The sequence below is a fragment of the Rhinatrema bivittatum genome, chromosome 6 (genome assembly GCF_901001135.1).
Source record: "Rhinatrema bivittatum chromosome 6, aRhiBiv1.1, whole genome shotgun sequence".
NCBI classification, from domain to species: domain Eukaryota; kingdom Metazoa; phylum Chordata; class Amphibia; order Gymnophiona; family Rhinatrematidae; genus Rhinatrema; species Rhinatrema bivittatum.
The window spans coordinates 235,459,179-235,477,051 of record NC_042620.1 but is presented as its reverse complement, the minus strand read 5'-3'; the positions used below and the strand labels follow the sequence as shown (position 1 = coordinate 235,477,051).

The window sequence follows — 17,873 nt, the reverse complement described above, 5'->3', positions numbered from 1 at the left end:
AATTCACCTTGAAACCCTGGTTTTTAGAAAAAGTTGATGTTCACAACTAAGTACATTACTGTTTCACCAGATTTACTCTATGACTCGCTATTTTTGTACTAAAGCATAGGTGCTGCTTTCTATGGTAACTAAAGTATGCAAGAGACACTACTGTAGAATCTTGGTCAAGAACCAGACATTTATAGTTTAAGTAGAACTGCCATTTCTTCAGGATGTAATCTGGTATGTTGTGGAAAGTGGTAACAATACATTCATGTTTTGATTTTCAGATTTTATATTACATTTTAATAATATTCAATCCAGCTGACCTTAAGAACCATTCTATTACCTACTGATGTCATTAATCATATCTTACTTTCACTTAAGTCATAAATCATAACCAGACTGTGCACTCTAATCAAAATATATAAAAATGTATTGCTAGCAACAATGCTTCCAGTCATGTAAACCAAAAAAGAACTCACAAATATGTGCAAACTAACAATTTTAAAATCCTCAGATTTACTACCCTCCACATCCTTTTTCTGTGGCTGTAATTTCCAAAACATTTTAGTAAGGTATGTCTTAAAGACAAATGATATCAATATGTAAAGAAGATAAACTGTCATCACAGATGTATATATACATTCTTAGCATTTAGATAATCAAGTACCGTACATGCTGAAAGATATCCAAGGATGGATCTTGAATACTAAAATGTAATGTATAACAACTGCTCCATCAATTTTATATCTTTATGCTTTAATAGCAAATTTTTTTTTTTACTTCAAGAAACATAATGAAGTGTTTCTAACTCTGAAGGGCTTATTCTAAGGTAAAATGCTATCAATAATACTACTAGCAAGAATTGATTTCATGTCAGATGATTGGATAAAACCCAATATAAAAAATTTAACACATATTTCCAACTGACTGCTTTAGTAATTTGTTGACTTCTGCTAAGCACCATTAAAGCCTAATTAAAGGATAGTTTCCCCAGGACTACCTTTTTTTTTTTTTTTTTAATAAATAGAGCACTAAACAGAAAATGTACTGTTTCCAAGTACTACAGAACATTTAAGAACAGAAAAAGAAATACCATCAATTAATTAGTGATACTATACAAATGTTATTCCTAACATTTCATAATACATGCAAAAAGCATCCACAGAGGTGCTCCAAAAAAATGCAAATCTTCAAGGAATGGTATCAGATTTTGATGGCTTATACAATTCTTAATTGACATACTGTTGCCCACAATGGGCTGCAGCTTGTTATCATTAGAAAAGCACTCTGGATAACGTCATCTACCTTTTCCCCACACCATCTATAATTTCTATTTATTTTTTGACAAAACATTTAATCCTCAACAAAAATATAATTAAAGCCTTTAGAAATTTTTTTTACATATTTGTCATTACAAAATTTCTTAATTTATTCAACTTTACTTTTGCAAAACAAAGATAATGCACGAAACCTCAAACTCTCATACCACAGACCCCCTAGTCCTTTCAGAAAAAGACTCAATATTGATAATGTTTCGGCGCCAATACGCGCCTTCATCTGGGACCAAATAACAGAAACTGCAATAAAAGCAGAAGAATAATTGTTAACAAGTGTCTGAAACAGAATTAAAAATTAATTTAAAAAAAATGAAAATATTTCCTGTTCTTGCAAAGGAAAGGTTTCCTGACTTTTAGACAGGAAAACATTTCTTTGGACTTTTCTTTTGTTTTGAGATACCCATGTAAGTGCATTATCAAGCGCAGTAATGAATGTTTTATTTTTTTCTTCCTGAACAATTGAAGGCTTTTCTGGATTCTCAAAATGCTTCCACTTCCCTTCCAAGGCCTACCAATTCTTAATGGCGGTATTACAATTTTTTTTTTCTGCTAGTTTTGATCTATGCTAAATGCCACTTTTGTTACATATTTTCTCCTATTTTCTCCCCTTGGTTTTCCTAGGCTCTCCACTCCTTTCCCCTATTTGAAGTATTAGATTTTGGATAACAATATATATAATTGGTTTCCTTTGTATCTTTATTGCTTTGATTTTTTAACTTCTGTTTTGTTTCCCTGACAAAAGAATCTTGTTTTTGTATATTGAAAAATTATAAAGGAAAAAAAATAATTAAAAAGGATCTAGAAATCATACCTTCATTACATTTTTATTTAAGTTTGGAGCATCTTTGTGTATCCTTTTTACATGTTTTTTGTAAGATTATAAGATGTGTATTGCTCTCTTTTTTGAGTTATTACTAACTTTTTACCATTTAGAAAAGTAGCAAATATGGGATTTCTTCCTTGACAGCAAAGGAAAATAAATCCGCTGAGAACATATTTATGCCTGCCTTCAAAGTAATTCTATTACAATAATGAATTAAATGACATATGGGAGTAGCTACAATTACTTTTATTTCTAGCACCTATATATTTATTTCCTCCTCAATGTTAGCCACTCACTTTCTCACCTGGGGCTCAAGCGCAACATATCTAACATGCCTATGCCCCATTGGAGATTCCAACATGAGTGCCATACATTATAAAGCTACTACCTGCATCCCAGAGTCACCCAATGACTATTTAATTTACCATGATAAACTACCAGAGCAACAGCTGGCAGATTACAGATATTTCAAACAGATTCCTTTATAAGAAAACAGGCCACAGTAATATCTTTAAGCAAAACTGGTAAATAATATTGTTCCAATTGTTGAAGATAGGCTAGCCACGTTATTAATGGAAACACTTCAGCCAGTGCAATTTAAATAGAGCTCTACTATATATGGCAATTAGGAACATTTCCAGAAAAATCACACAAATATTGTGTACTTTCTCCATCTGCAAATTTAACACAAATCATACTGTGGCACAAAATTTCAATTTGATGATATATGTCCTTCAGAAGTCTGAGAATTACAGAGATGAAAAACAAATATTTTAAACTTACAGAATAAAGTAGCAAATTAAACCTTATTGCACACAGAAGCAAGTAGAAAATCTGGTCTTACGAGCCTTATTAGGAAAATGTTTAATTATATACTCCAGGTAACTAAAAAAATGTACATATTCTAACCACATTTATACAACTACTTCTTAACAAGTTTGCCTTTGTCTCAAAAAACCTTATAATAAAACGGAAAAGTAATGGGTGAAGTTGCTTGCCTAGTGAAATGCTGCTTTAATGTTAAGTTCCATCTTTTCAGTCATGCAAACATTTACTTAACACAAATCTTTTCCTTCAATGCCAATCTGCGGAGGCCACAGGTTCACAAAGGCAACTGTTAAGAAAAGCTAAGTTCAGTGTATCAATGCCTAGAGAAGTTTTTGCATGAAAATCCAGAGCAAAAAAAAGTTTTCACTAACAAAAAATCAGTTATGGCAAAATAAAGTATGGCATTTTATGTCCTTTGCCTTATTTACTTAAACCAAAATTCATCCCAGGTTACTGTTTAGAGAAAAAGACTTAAGTGTATGTATTCAAACCCAGCCAGCTGGGTCACATTCATAAAGATGTTGGCAGTTCATCTGTTTCTTTGGGTTGGTTCAATAGCATCCTTCCTTCCAAGAATCATCATCAGCAGCAGAAGTATTATTCTTGGAAGACTGAAGAGATCTATTAAAAATAGACAAGGATTATATTAGTCTCAATAAATGCTGCTTCTTGCTTTTTTTTTTTTTTTTTGTACAATATTTTTATTGAAATTTTTTTAAACAAACCCCCGTGGGAGCAAACAATGGAATACAGTCCAATGATCATTCACGTGTCAGCAAGGTTACAGAGTGTAAAGAAAACAAGGTAAACATGAAAACAATTCAAGAAACTCCCTGATACACTTCAAAACTAACAACCGGAAAACATAACATCATAACACCCTAAAACTCTCGCCCTGCGGCAAGTCCTTCCATTTCCTTGCCTCCCATCCCCCCCCCCCCCCCCCCCCCCCCCCCCCCCCCATCCTTGAGTGAAAGCACCGGGCCTTGGAAACATCCAGATGAAACACAAACCCATTGGGTGAGAATGGAGGAATGCGGAAAGCAGGAATGGAAAAAGCAGGACGTAGGCCGACCCCTAGAAGACCGGAGCCAGAGACTAATCATGATAACGAGCATAAACCTCCATGCTCCCCATCTAGCAAGATAGCACAACCCATTAGAGTGTGGTGGGAGTAAGGTAGGTACGCATTGGGAGCCAAGTGAGCTCGAACTCCGTCTGCTTCTTATCGGAGAATCGTTGGCTACATTGATATTCCAAGGTGTATAATTTGACTAGGTTCCGAAACCAATGATCATGTTGTGGAGCTTGCTCAGTCACCCAATGTAATAAAATTAGGCGCTTCCCCACCAGACTGGCCTTCCAGAGAAACTGTAAGTGAGCACCTGAAAGCTCCGGGGCGGAGATAGGGAGGACACCGAATAGCCACAACATAGGACCTGGGGGAAGTGTCATACTCATCAGAGAGCTACATGTCAGTCTAATAGCCCCCCAAAAAGTCTGGATCACCGGGCAATCCCAGAAATAATGCTCTATCGAGCCTTTGGACAGAGCGCACCTAGAGCAGTCCGGAGAATCCGCTATGCCCATTATATGCGCTCCGTCCTTACCAATATAGGCTCGTCTCAGGAACTTATAACAAGTTTCCCTATATATGACACAGTCTGAATATTGGGGAATGTGGAGAAAGCACTGAACAAATTCCTGTCTGGTGAGTGAAAATGACGCCCACTGCGACCATTGCTGATATACTCCTGTGAACGCATCATGGGCAAAATGCTGTGGTAAGGCCTGACTGTATTGTGCTATCTTAGGTTTTTTTACCATAGAGGGGAAGATTAGATCATACAGGGCCCAGAAGGCTGCCGAAGGCCCCACCTCCCTTTTCCGTTTCGACAGAAAACTGCACAACTGAGTAAAGGCGTAAGCGTCCTGGGCCGGGAGTTGGAAAGCTGCCTGTAACCTAGAAAACTGGTGTATCTGGCCCGTATCTCTGTCATAGCATTGATGCACCCATACTAATCCCTTGCTCTTCCACCTATGGAATGTCGAGAAGGCCCCAGCCGGAGGGAACAACGGGTTATCACAGATCGATAAACAGGGAGTCAGTATATTGGAGAGGCCAACCTTATTACAAAGATAGGCCCAAGCCTTGCGACATGCCCCCAAAAAGGGTTGGATCCTGACCTCTGTACGCAATCTGTCCTTTGACATTTGTAAAAGGGGATTGAGAGAAGGGTAGGCCCACCACCGCCCCAACGTTGAGAGTGGCGTATAATAAGACGTCTCCCCCATAATGTCCCGGATGTGCCTTAATAGGCAAGCTAGATTATATAAACGGAAATTGGGGCAATTTAGACCTCCCCTATCACCAGATTGCATCAAAATGTTGAGTGCAATACGGGCTTTTTTTCCTTGCCAGATAAATTTCCTGAGTACTCTATTAATGTGAGTCAGGTCCGTAACTGTAAGCCATAGCGGGGCCATTTGCATCACGTACAGCCATTTGGGTAGAATCATCATTTTCACCAGTTGTATCCTGCCTGTCATAGAAATGGGTAAGCCCTGCCACCTAGTCAAAAGCTGAGTAGTGGCCCGAAGCAGCGGTTCAATATTGACCTTATAAAAGTCGGGTAAAACTACAGGTATTTTAACACCTAAGTAGGTCATAGCCTTATCCACCCACTTAAGCGGAAATGGGCCCTTCCAAGTCGGGCGTACCCTCCCTCCCACATCTAAAGCCTCCGATTTATCACGATTAATTTTTAACCCTGCAAAGCTCCCATATGCCGTTTGTATCTGTAAAAGGGGCCCCAAAGAGGTGTCAGGGTTGGTGAGGAAGATGAGTACATCGTCCGCGAACGCAGCAACCTTAAACATATGTTCTCCCATCCCAAAACCCGTTATCTCTGGCATAGAGAGTATTTTCCTCAACAATGGATCAATAGCTAAAATATACAGTAGAGGGGACAAGGGGCATCCCTGCCGCACCCCCCGACCAATATGAACCGCCCCTGATTTGGTTCCATTGGCCACGATGTAAGAGAGGGGGTGCGAGTATAATAAAGTTAAATAGGTCAGGAAATTGCCCTGGATCCCATACCGTTGGAGTACAGAGAACATATAGGGCCAGGCCACCCTGTCAAAGGCTTTTTCTGAATCAAACCCTATAGCTAGAGCCGGCAGTTCCAGCGAGAGGGTTGAAGACATAGCCGACAAGAGCCGGATAATATGGCCACAAGCCGGCCTATTTTTAACAAATCCCACTTGGGAATCTGAAATAAGCTGGGGTAAAAGGTGCCCCATCCTATCTGCCAGTATTTTTGCCAAAATTTTTAAGTCACAGTTGAGTAAAGAGATGGGTCGATATGATCCCGGTAGTAACGGATCCTTGCCCGGTTTTGGCAGGACAGTAATATAGGCTGTGTTAAAGTGGCTGGGCAATTTATTCAACTTTATGGCCGAATTATAAAACTTAGTCAAAGGCGCAGAGAGGTGGAAACGGAGCATCCTATAAAAATCAAAGGAAAACCCATCTGGGCCTGGAGCCTTCGCAGGTTTACTCACTGTGATAGCACTCAAAACTTCCAAGTCTAGCAAGGGCCGATTAAGAAAATCCAACTGTGCGGGGGATAGAGATGGAAGCTTTAAACCTTGGAAAAACCTCTCCTCTTCCTGCCCCTCCCCAGACACCTCCGCTTTGTATAGGTCTTCGTAAAAGTGTCGAAAGACTTCGCATATGTCTTTTTTAGAGGAGACCTGACGCCCAGTAGTGGCTTTCATGACCGGGATAAACGTCTTCCCTCTATATGAGCGAACTAAGTTCACTAAATGCTTTCCCGCTTTATTCCCAAAGCGAAAAAAATCCCTTTCTCCCGCCTGAAAAACTCTCTGCGCCCGTTGGTGAAGCAATGTATTAAGCTCGCTCAAGACACTAAAGTACGTCCGCCGGAGCTCCATAGTTTGTCCCCTCGTCATTTCTTTTTTAATAGCTTCCAATTGGTCCTCTAAACGTAATACATTGGCATTCAACTTTCGCTGCCGTGATGCCACAAAGGAAATGACTTCCCCCCGGAGGACAGCCTTAGCCGCCTCCCAATATAGTTGCGGTTCCCCTTCATGTTGTTTATTATGTTTGGCAAATTCTTCCCACTTTTGACATAAAAAGGCCTTAAACGCTTTATCGTCCCTTAAGAAACTGGGGAACCGCCAGAATTTCTCCCCCGGGTCCCTAGCTTGAAATTGCAAGTCTACCCAGATCAACGCATGATCCGATAGGACCTGTGGCCCTATTACCGCATTCTGAAGACTATGGAAACCCCTGGTAGGAACCAATATGTAGTCAATGCGGGACATAGATGCGTGCGCCCTAGACACATGGGTGTAGTCCTTCTCAGTCGGATGAAGAGTACGCCAAGAATCTATGAGAGAAAACTCCGAACAGAGAAAGGGAACACCTTTACAGGAGTAACTTGGAGAGGGCAGACCCGCGGGGGACTTATCAAGGGTGGGATCCGCGGCAATATTAAAATCACCAGCAACCAGAACATAACCCTTAGCATGTTCCACTAATTGAGAGAGGACATAAGTGAAGAAATCATGAGAGTATGTATTTGGGGCATACAAACAGCAAATCGTGACCAATGTTCCTTGCAGGGTACCAGACACTAGTATGAACCGACCTTCAGGGTCGGACACTGAATTAGATAGCTGAAAAGAGACATCTTTGTGTATTAGTATGGCCACGCCCCCCTTCTTCCCTTGGGCAGGCGAGAAATGGCAGGAACCCACCCAGTTACGCTGCAGTTTGCCACTTTCTTTTGCAGAAAGATGAGATTCCTGTATGCATGCTATGGTAGGATTGTGTTTTTTGAGTTGCTGTAAGACTTTATATCTTTTAACTGGGGATCCCAGACCGTTAACATTCCAGGACATGACCCTGATACGATCAGCCATCTATGCTATGACTGGGGCACTGGTGAGGCTCGAACTTGAGGGCGACAGAAGGGCCCATACTCCCTAAAGTGACTAACTTTGGTGAACCCCTGTAGTGCCCCTGATGGGTCCCAAACACCATGTGAACTGCAGGGTCAGTTTCAGCAAAACCCATACTCATTGATAAGCAAATGAACCATTCACACCTGCAATAGCTTCCATGCTTCCACTCACACCCCACCCCCTCCATCCCCTACCTACCCCCGCCCCCCCCCCTCCCCCCCTCCAACACCCCCAACCCCCCGTAAACAGAAATAACCATTAATGGTCTAAACATAACCCACAACCATATAGTCCAACTCATCATAAGGTCCCCCTAAGGGGATCGGAGATCACGTATTGATGCGGTCAGGTGCCACAGTCCCAGGTCCAACAATCCGCCATCCATGCCATGAAAAGGGACCCGGCGGCTCCCGAGAAAGATATTATGGGGAAAACCAGGCAGCCAAATAGAGCCCTGGGCTCTGCCGTGTCACACCAAAGTCACTTAGTCCTCCCCAGAATCGTGCGCAGTGCCAGGTCCGCCAGGGTTCCAAAGCGCGGATCAGATCCCCGGATGCTAACGAGAACGTTCACCCGGTCCGCAGGTCGCCCAGTGTCCGAAACATACAGGTCCCCCTCCCGCTTCCGGTGAAGGTTGCTCCGGCGACCCTAACACCAGTCGCATCGTAGACCCAAACGGAGTGCACATCCAAGGCGTCCCCATGTTGAAACAAAGTAAAACAGCTATCAACAATATGTACCGACAGGGTGAAAAGACTGCAACCGCACGAGCCCGTCCGGGCTGTAGCGGGTATGTTACTTAGCTATCCCAGGCGGTACCACTTGCCATCTGGTAGTCCGTGCTTCGTGGCCATCGCGGTCCGTCCCTGTCTGTCCTCCATCTCCTGCCACCGAAGCCAGCCTTACAGGGCCATCAAAACACGAAAATTCCAAAATGGCCGCCTGGCTGTTGAGGATCAATGCAAGTGCGTAGTTATGAATGTCTGCGCTTCCGCGGGAGTTTCACAGAACACCGTTTGATTGCCATGCCAGATTTTCAAGCGGGCAGGGAATTGAAGGGAGAATTTCACCTGTTTATCAAAGAGCTGCGAACAATAAGGTGAGAAGCTTCTTCTTTGTCCCGACACTTGAGCAGAATAGTCCTGGAAAATTCTGATCGTTTTAGAATCATAAGATAGATCTGGAGTTTTCCGGAACGCCTGGAGAATTACTTGCTTATGTGCAAAATTTAGTATTTTTGCTATCACGAGCCTCGGCCTGACATCTCCCTCCTTCCGCTGGCCTAAGCGGTGGGCCCTTTCGATCTTAAATTCAGGAGCCAGCTCGGGTATGTGCAGTGCCTCCGGGAGCCACGACTCCAGGAAGGAGCCCAAGTTCCTTTCAATTAAAGTCTCAGGCAGACCCAAAATCCTTATGTTCGACCTTCTTGCCCTGTTTTCGAGGTCATCTAGTTTAGAGGCTTGGCTGGTAACTTGCTTTTCCAACGCGTGCAGCTTCGAGGTAAGAGCCAGGTTGTCATCCTCCAGGAGGCTGACTCTCCCTTCCACCCGTTCAAATCTCGGGTTGATGTCCGCCAGCGTCGAGTGCACTTCTGATATTTGTGCCGAAATCGCAGCTAGCTTTAAATCCAGAGCTTCCATGAGAATGATCTTGATCTGATCCGTCGTAGCCTGGGAGATATCCCCACTGGGACGCGGCCCCGGTGACGCCGCCATCTTGGGCTCACTCGCTTTCGGCTTTTCTTTGTCCTTTTTCCCGGTTTTTAACGGCATCCCCGGGGAAGATCTTTGCATGTAGGTGGTGATGGACATGTACCCCGCGTGCCAGTGTAGCGCAAAAATGGAATAGGCGAGAATTAAATCCGCGGTTCAAAAAACATGAGACTGGGGCACCCGGAGCTCCGTCCTCCACGTCTTTCCTCGCTCACCGCATCACGTGATCCCCGCTTCTTGCTTTTTAATGAAGAAGGATTTTTTACAATAAAGAAAAACCAAATAAACTGAGGTGGATTTGCATCAGTATTTTTAAATAATATAATTTGCATAAAATGAAATTTAACTGGAACTCATGACAGCCAATATCATTGGTCTACAGAAAAAGAAAGCATTTTACACTATTAAATTACTAGTTCTGATGGGTACCATAAATACAGATATTCATTTGGGACTCTAGTTTAAAAAATAAACCACTGGATACACGAAGGCCTTGACATGATCAATGACCAGTTTTTCTTTTCTAGTTGAAACTTTCAAAGGGTACAAATTTGTTAGAGAAATGCTACTTGACCAAATTACAAAAGTAAAGTTGCGATGCAAGCTTTACTGATAGTGAAAAAAGCAAGTCTGATTACTGTGAACGGTGTTTTCCACAGATGGCTGGATGAATTAGCCATGCTCAATGGGTGATGTCATCAGGCGGTACAATGCAGAGTTTTCTCTCAAAGACCTAGATTCATCAAAATGTGTTATAGCGCAAATAATGCCCGCAAAAAAAGGGCATGGTATGGGTAATTTCCCTGGTACTGCATCACATAGGTATTTTTCCTCAACGCATGTTAAATGTATCGCATGCTGAAAAGTCCATCGCACACTGCACTACAGACTGAACAGGCGGACTGGGCTGAGAGAGGCATTTTTCTGTAGAGGCTCACATATAAGTTAACTATTTATACTACAGTAAGAAGGGCTACTAGTAACTTGGCGAGGTTTGGGGGGTGAGGTAGGGTTTGGGGGGCAATTTTACATGCACAGTCAGAGGTACGTACAGCACAGTTGCCAGCAGTGAAAATTTTATGTGATTTGGAGTGATTAAAGGTAACTGTGCTGTACGTACCTCTGACTGTGTATGTAAGACTGCCCCCCAAAACCAACCCCACCCCCAAAACCTCATTCTGAGTTCATAATGACCCCCCTTACAGTGGAATAAATAGTAAACTGATATTTTGGCGTCCACAGAGGTTCTCTCTCTCTCCTCCCCTCTCAAACCAGACTTTGCGATAAAAATGTTTTTGGCCGGTTACACACAGCTAACATAGGCACAACGCACAGGAAAAAGGTGTAGTTATTTCCGGCATTAAAACCTATGCAGCTGTGCGTTACTCTAATGCACGCTACACTAACTGACCTTCATTTCCAATTACTCTGCCCAAACTCCTCCCACTTGAATAGAAAATTTTAATTTGCATACGCATTTTGCGATGTAGTTATCACATGCGTTACAGCTCTAACACGTGCGATAAGTCCCTAACATGATTTGACAAAAGACCCTCAAAATTAGCAAAAGTTTTTTATCCATGAGCAGGTGCAGGACTTCCCATGTGAACAACCATTCTAGAATTCTCTTCAGATGATAACAAAGTTAGTTGAACTCTTTAGAGTAGATGCTGTCCAGGGAGAGGGGCAGGTTTCGCATGGCTAACTCATCCTATCTACAGAAAAGCAAAATTGCTTACCTGTAATAGATGTTATCCCAGGACAGCAGGATGTAGTCCTCACTGGATGGAGCCCTATCACGGAAAACTCTGTCCAAGTTTCTAGAAAATTTTGACTGGCACACTGAGCATGCCCAGCATGCCATGATCCCTCGAGCCACAGGAGTCTCCCTTCAGTCTCGTTTGTGGCAATAAGCGTTAGCGAAAATAAAATAATAAAATGTTTCGGACCCAACGCCACGGGGTGGCGGGTGGGTTTCGTGAGGACTACATCCTGCTGTCCTGGGATAACACCTATTACAGGTAAGCAATTTTACTTCATCCCAGGACAAGCAGGATGATAGTCCTCACATATGGGTGATTAGCAAGCTACAGGCTGACTCATATTTGTGTTGGGCCAACAGCATACAACTAGTGCAACGGGCACAACTGGTGTACTGTTGGAAAAATGAGGCAGCCTGAAATCACAGCAGGTTGGATGTGGAAGGAGTTGGGTTTATACTGGAAATAAGTTCTTTAAGACATATTGTCCGTAAGTGGAGTCTTGTCGTCCTTCCTTGTCCAAGCAGTAATGCGCTGCAAATGTGTGAAGAGAACTCCATGTTGCAGCCTTGCAAATCTCAGCAATTGGTACAGATCGGTAATGTGCTACTGAGGTAGACATTGCTCTGACTGAGTGCACCTTTACTCATCCCTGAAGAGGAAGGCCTGCTTTTTCATAGCAGAACTCTATACAATCTGCTAGTCAGTTGGAGAAAGTTTGTTTGCTCACTGCGTTACCCGGTTTATTTGCATTGAAAGAAACAAAGAGTTGAGTAGATTGTCTATGGACTGCCGTACGGTCTAGTTAGTATGCAAGTGCATGTTTGCAGTCTAAGGTGTGCAAGACCCTCTCCCCTTGATTGGAGTGAGGTCTTGGGAAGAATGTAGGTAAGACTATGGATTGATTCAAGTGAAAATCTGTAACGACCTTGGGAAGAAATTCTGGGTGGGTACGTAGGACAATCCGGTCATGTAGGAATCTGGTATAGGGCGAGTAGGTGATAAGTGCCTGTAACTCACTAACTCTTCTAGCAGAAGTAATAGCTACTAGGAAGAGAACCTTCCATGTAAGAAATTTAATGTCGCAGGAATCTATAGGCTCAAAAGGAGAACGCATGAGCCTTGTAAGCATTACATTATGGTCCCATTCTGTGACTGGTGGCCTTAACCGGGGTTTAAGGTGAAAGAAACCTCTCATAAACCTACTGACAAGGGGTTGCGTTGATATCTGGGCATCCCCTAGTCCCTTGTGGTAAGCTGAGATGGCTCTCAGATGCACCCTTAATGACAGTCTGGAGACCAGAGTTTGAAAGGTGCCAGAGATAGTCCAATAAAGATGATGTGGGGCAGGAAAAGGGATCAATACTTTTCTGCGTGCACCATGTGGTGAATCTTTTCCACTTACAATGATAGGATTTTCGTGTGGAAGGTTTTCGTGATGCTATAAGCACTTGAGAGACATTAGTTGAAAGATTGAGTGGTTGCAGGATCAAGCTTTCAACATCCAAGCAGCGAGGGACAGGGTTTGAAGGTTGGGATGGTGTAACCTGCTCTGATCCTGAGTTATGAGAGTGGGTGCTGAACCCAGGTGAATTGGTTCCCTGATCGAGAGATTGAGAAGTATGGGAAACCAAACCTGTCGAGGCCAATATGGGGCTATGAGTATCATTGACCCTTTGTCCTGTTGTAGCTTCACTAGAGTTTTGGTTATTAGTGGTATCGGTGTATTAGTGGTGTCTCCCCGGACGGACGCGGACCTCGGACGGCACACCTTCGTGGGGTAAGGGCCTCTCCCTTCCCCCGAGCCGGTTCCCTTCAGCCCGCTAGGCCTAACCACTAGGCCCGACGCCCGGAGCCGCGCCCCTCGGCCAATCGGAGGCCAGGCGCACACCCCGACGTCATCGCACCGACCAAGAGGCCTTTAAAGGACACCTACCTCTCTGGCGTCGCGCACCAAAGGAGCACAACCAAGGGGCCTGCCCCTTTGGTGCGCCCCTTTGTGCCCCCGATGTGCCCAACTATTACAGACACCCTGTTTCTTGCCCCGCTGAGATCTCTGAGCTTAGTCATCTCACCCCAAGACTCCATTGATACCCTGCTAACGAAACCAACCACCTCAATCAGTCTCTCTCGCACAAGAAACACCTAAGCATCTTTACCGAACCTTCAAGCTGCCCTGCGACATCAAAAATCTACTTTCCTCCTCTTGGACACCTATGCGAAAGGCACAAGCACAAGCCAACTTAACTGATATACCTAGTAACTTCTAGCAAGCTGTCTCTTTATCAAATGCATAATTATTGTCCTGCTATGTCGTTTGCTAATACTGATTAGTTTCTGCCAGCCTGCAATTTATTGCTAGTATTACCTAGTTTTTACGTCTATCAACCGCCTTACCCAGTACTTTAGCACTGCAATCATTGCTGCCGTTCTTGACACCCTCTCTTGAAACTTTTTACCGCTTATAACTTCCCCACCCGGTACTAAACCCGCTAACCTTCTTCAGCGCTGTTTTTTCTCCCTTCCCCCTTTCCCCACACTCCCATATGCGCCCCCCAGTTGTCTCACCAGAGGTGCCCCCACCATGCCTCCATACTCCAACCCTACTCCCACTTCTTTCCCCATACCATGTATATACCCCTCCTTACCCAGACCACCACCTTTTATTCCAGCTATCCCACAAGTACAGCGCAAATCCCTCCTCCCCATACTTATCTCCCCTATAACTCAATTCCTTGGCCTCACCACCCTAACCCTCCTACTATTCAATGCTCACTCCATAACAAAAAAAACCCACATACTCGATGACCTCATCCATGACTACAATCCTGAAATTTGTGCGGTTACGGAGACCTGGCTCAAGGACTCTGACACCGTCATCTTAAACCAACTCCCTACAGCATCACATGATATTTTCTCCATCCCCAGAGCAAAAAAGAAAGGAGGTGGCATCCTCCTTATCTCTAAAAAAAAATCTTAAACTAAGGCCCATGAACATCAATCCCCCACCCAAATTGGAAGTCGGTCTGTTTAAAGCCACCAACCTCCAAATATGCCTCGTTTATGCCCCCCCTGGCCTCCTGGAACAAAACCCCTCCCCTCTTATCGAATTCATTTCCAATAATATAAACATTGAAAAACCCACCATAATACTGGGAGACTTCAACTTACATGTAGACTCCACCCCCCTCTCATCATCCTGTGAAACCTTCCTCACGACTCTTCAGGCCCTAGGCTTTACCCAAACTATCTCAGCCCCTACACACAAAGCAGGCCATACTCTGGACCTCATTTTCACCAATTCCGGTATCCAGCTCCCATCTCCTCCTACCTGCAACCCGGTACCATGGTCCGACCACGCACTCATTGAAACCCATATTACTCTTAATGCCAAAAACCCCTGCAACCCCCCACCTCAGAATAACTCCTCCTTTTCCTACCGCAAAGCCTGCAACTCAGAAGAGCTCACCTCCGCTCTTACTGAATCCATGAACAACCTTGACTGCTCCTCCCTCGAGTCTGCACTCAGCTTTTGGGTTAGCATCACTCAAGACATAGCCGATAAAATATGCCCCATCATCACCCGTAAGCTGCGTACCTCCCCTGCCAACAAACCCTGGTACACAACTGAACTCCACCAAATGAAACTCAACCTCAGATCCAAAGAAAGAGTCTGGCGTAGAGACCCTACACCTCAGCACTCCTCTTTCTACAAATCCTATCTACATACCTACCGCCTCGCCATCCAGAATGCCAAATGAGACTACTACGCCTCCAAAATCCATCAGTACACTTTCAACCCCAAAGCCCTCTTCTCCTATGTCGCATCTCTCACCATCCCCTCTGCTCCCCTCTTTGAAGAGGAAGAAACCAACTCGCGATGCGAAGAACTCGCCTCTTTCTTTCACAATAAAATACTTAATTTACTCCTCAGGTTCTCCCCTGCTGCAAACCCCACACCCTGCTTTCCCAACCACAACGACAACACCCCTCACATGAAAAACTCTCGACACCATTGACCTTACTTCATACAAGGAAATTGAGGCAATCCTTAAAAAATCCAAGCCTGCCTCCCACCCAACCAACACTCTACCCACAAAAACACTTTTCTCTATTCCTACTACGATTGCTCAACCCCTGGCAGATCTTATTAATTGTTCCCTATCCATTGGCACAATCCCAGATCCTCTGAAACATGCTGTAGTCAAGCCCCTCCTAAAGAAGCCCTCTCTTGACCCCAAAGACCCAGCTAACTATCGTCCTATTTCCAATCTCCCCCTGATAGCAAAAATTATGGAGAAAATAGTAAATACCCAGCTTATGGAGTACCTTGACGACAATAACATACTTCATCCCTCACAATTTGGCTTTCGCAAAAATCTAAGCACTGAGACCCTACTCCTATCCCTCACAGACTTCCTCCTTACCGGCCTTGACCAAGGTCAAAACTTTCTCATTGCTTTCCTCGACATCTCAGCTGCTTTCGATACGATAAGCCATGATATACTCATCTCCCGCCTTATTGACATTGGTGTCTCTGGTATCGCCCTCATGTGGTTCAGATCCTACCTCACTAACAGACGCTTCTCCGTAAAACTTGGCCCCTCTGAATCATCCCTCTTCACCCTATCGCAAGGAGTACCCCAAGGCTCCTCCCTCTCCTCCACCCTCTTTAACATATACCTCCTTCCCCTTTGTTATCATCTATCTGATCTTGGCCTTAGATTCTACATTTATGCAGATGATGTCCAAATCATCATCCCCATCCGTGAATCTCTATCCGCCACCCTCTCTTTCTGGGAGAAATGCCTCGCCTCTATTAACACCCTGCTCACCTCCCTCCAACTCGCCCTTAACTCCTCCAAAACTGAGCTCCTCCTCATCCATAATCAGCAGACACTATCACTCACCTCACAGAACAATCCCACGCCCATCCCCCACAGCCCCCAACCCTCTGTACGAAACCTAGGCGTCCTCATCGACCCTCAGCTGAACCTCAGGAGTCACATAAACTCCGTCATTAAAGGAGGTTTTTACAAGCTTATGGTCATAAAAAAGCTCAAGCCTCTACTCTACACCCATGATCTCAAAACTGTTATTCAAGCTACCCTTACATCTAAGTTAGACTACTGCAACTCACTGTACCTTGGCCTCCCCTTCTCCACCATCCAACCCCTCCAGATTCTCCAAAATGCTACTGCAAGGATAATCAATAACGCACGCAAAACAGACCATATAACCCCCATACTCAAAGACCTACATTGGCTCCCCATTTCCTACCGTATCATGTTCAACACCCTCACCATTATACATAAAGCTATCCACACGCATAACTCCCTCTGGCTCAATGAACCACTACAACCAGCCCTATCTGCCCGTCCCACCAGAACACACCGCAAATGCACCCTACAAGTCCCTTCACTTAAAGCCCATCTCTCAGTAACCAGGTCCCGCGCCCTATCCATTGCGGGCCCCACTCTTTGGAACTCTCTTCCCCCCGACATCCGTCAGGAGCAATGCCCGTTTAAATTCTGCAAACTGTTAAAAACCTGGCTTTTCCACCAAGCTTTTCCAGACTAATTGTTAGTCACCCCTCATTCCCCCTGCCCTCCTCTAGACCGCTGATATCCTTCATCACCTCTTCCCCACCCAATCTCTTTGTTATTCATTATAAACCTCTTGTAGACAGTGCAATCCTCTTCAGCCCCTTGTAAATTTAATTATAACTTGTTAATTTTGTTATTTCTATCCTCTTCTCTTTTACATTGTTCAGGCTCCGCTGTTTCGGACCTCTATCAGTTATCCTCCCCCTTACCCTTGTTATTTGTACTTTCCACCTTTTGTTTTATGTGAACCGATATGATGCGTACTTTAATGTCGGTATAAAAAAAGCTGTTAAATAAATAAAATAAATAAATACGCGTATAGAAGGCCTGAGTTCCAGGGGTAAGCAAAGGCGTCTCTGGCTAGTTGGTTTCCCTGTTTGTGCAAGGAATAGAATCTGTCCACTTTGTAGATCAGATGAGATGCAAAGAGGTCCACTGTTGGTTGACCCCAGCGTTGGAATATTTTGGCCGCCACCAGAGGATCCAGGGACCACTTGTGGGGATGGAACTGACGACCGAGGCGATCTGCAATTACATTGTGCATGCCTGCAAGATAGGTGGCCCGGAGAAACATGGAATGTGTCAGGGCCCAGCTCCAAATTTGTGCTGCTTCTTGGCAAAGAAGATAAGAGCCTGTGCCTCCTTGTTTGTTCAGGTACCACATGGCAACTGTGTTGTCTGTTTGTATGAGAATAGTCTTGTGTGAAAGGTAGTCCTTGAGCGCATAAAGCACATAGCTCGAAGTTCTAGGAAGTTGATTTGAAATGTTGCTTCGAGGTTTGTCCAAGTGCCTTGAGTCTGTAGGTTGTTTACATGTGCACCCC

The 17,873-nt window shown here is 44.1% G+C and overlaps 1 protein-coding gene across 3 annotated transcripts in view; it reads right to left on the bottom strand.

Moving 5' to 3' along the window:
- Positions 1-397: 397 nt before the first annotated feature.
- LOC115094014 (SLAIN motif-containing protein-like) overlaps positions 398-17,873 on the bottom strand; it is a 232,534-nt gene continuing 215,058 nt past the window's right edge. For all 3 annotated transcript variants that reach the window (XM_029606629.1, XM_029606627.1, XM_029606628.1), the window contains one exon: positions 398-3,594. In XM_029606629.1, coding sequence (XP_029462489.1) covers positions 3,525-3,594 — 70 coding nt within the window. In that variant the 3' untranslated portion in view covers positions 398-3,524. The remainder of the gene's footprint in view (positions 3,595-17,873) is intronic.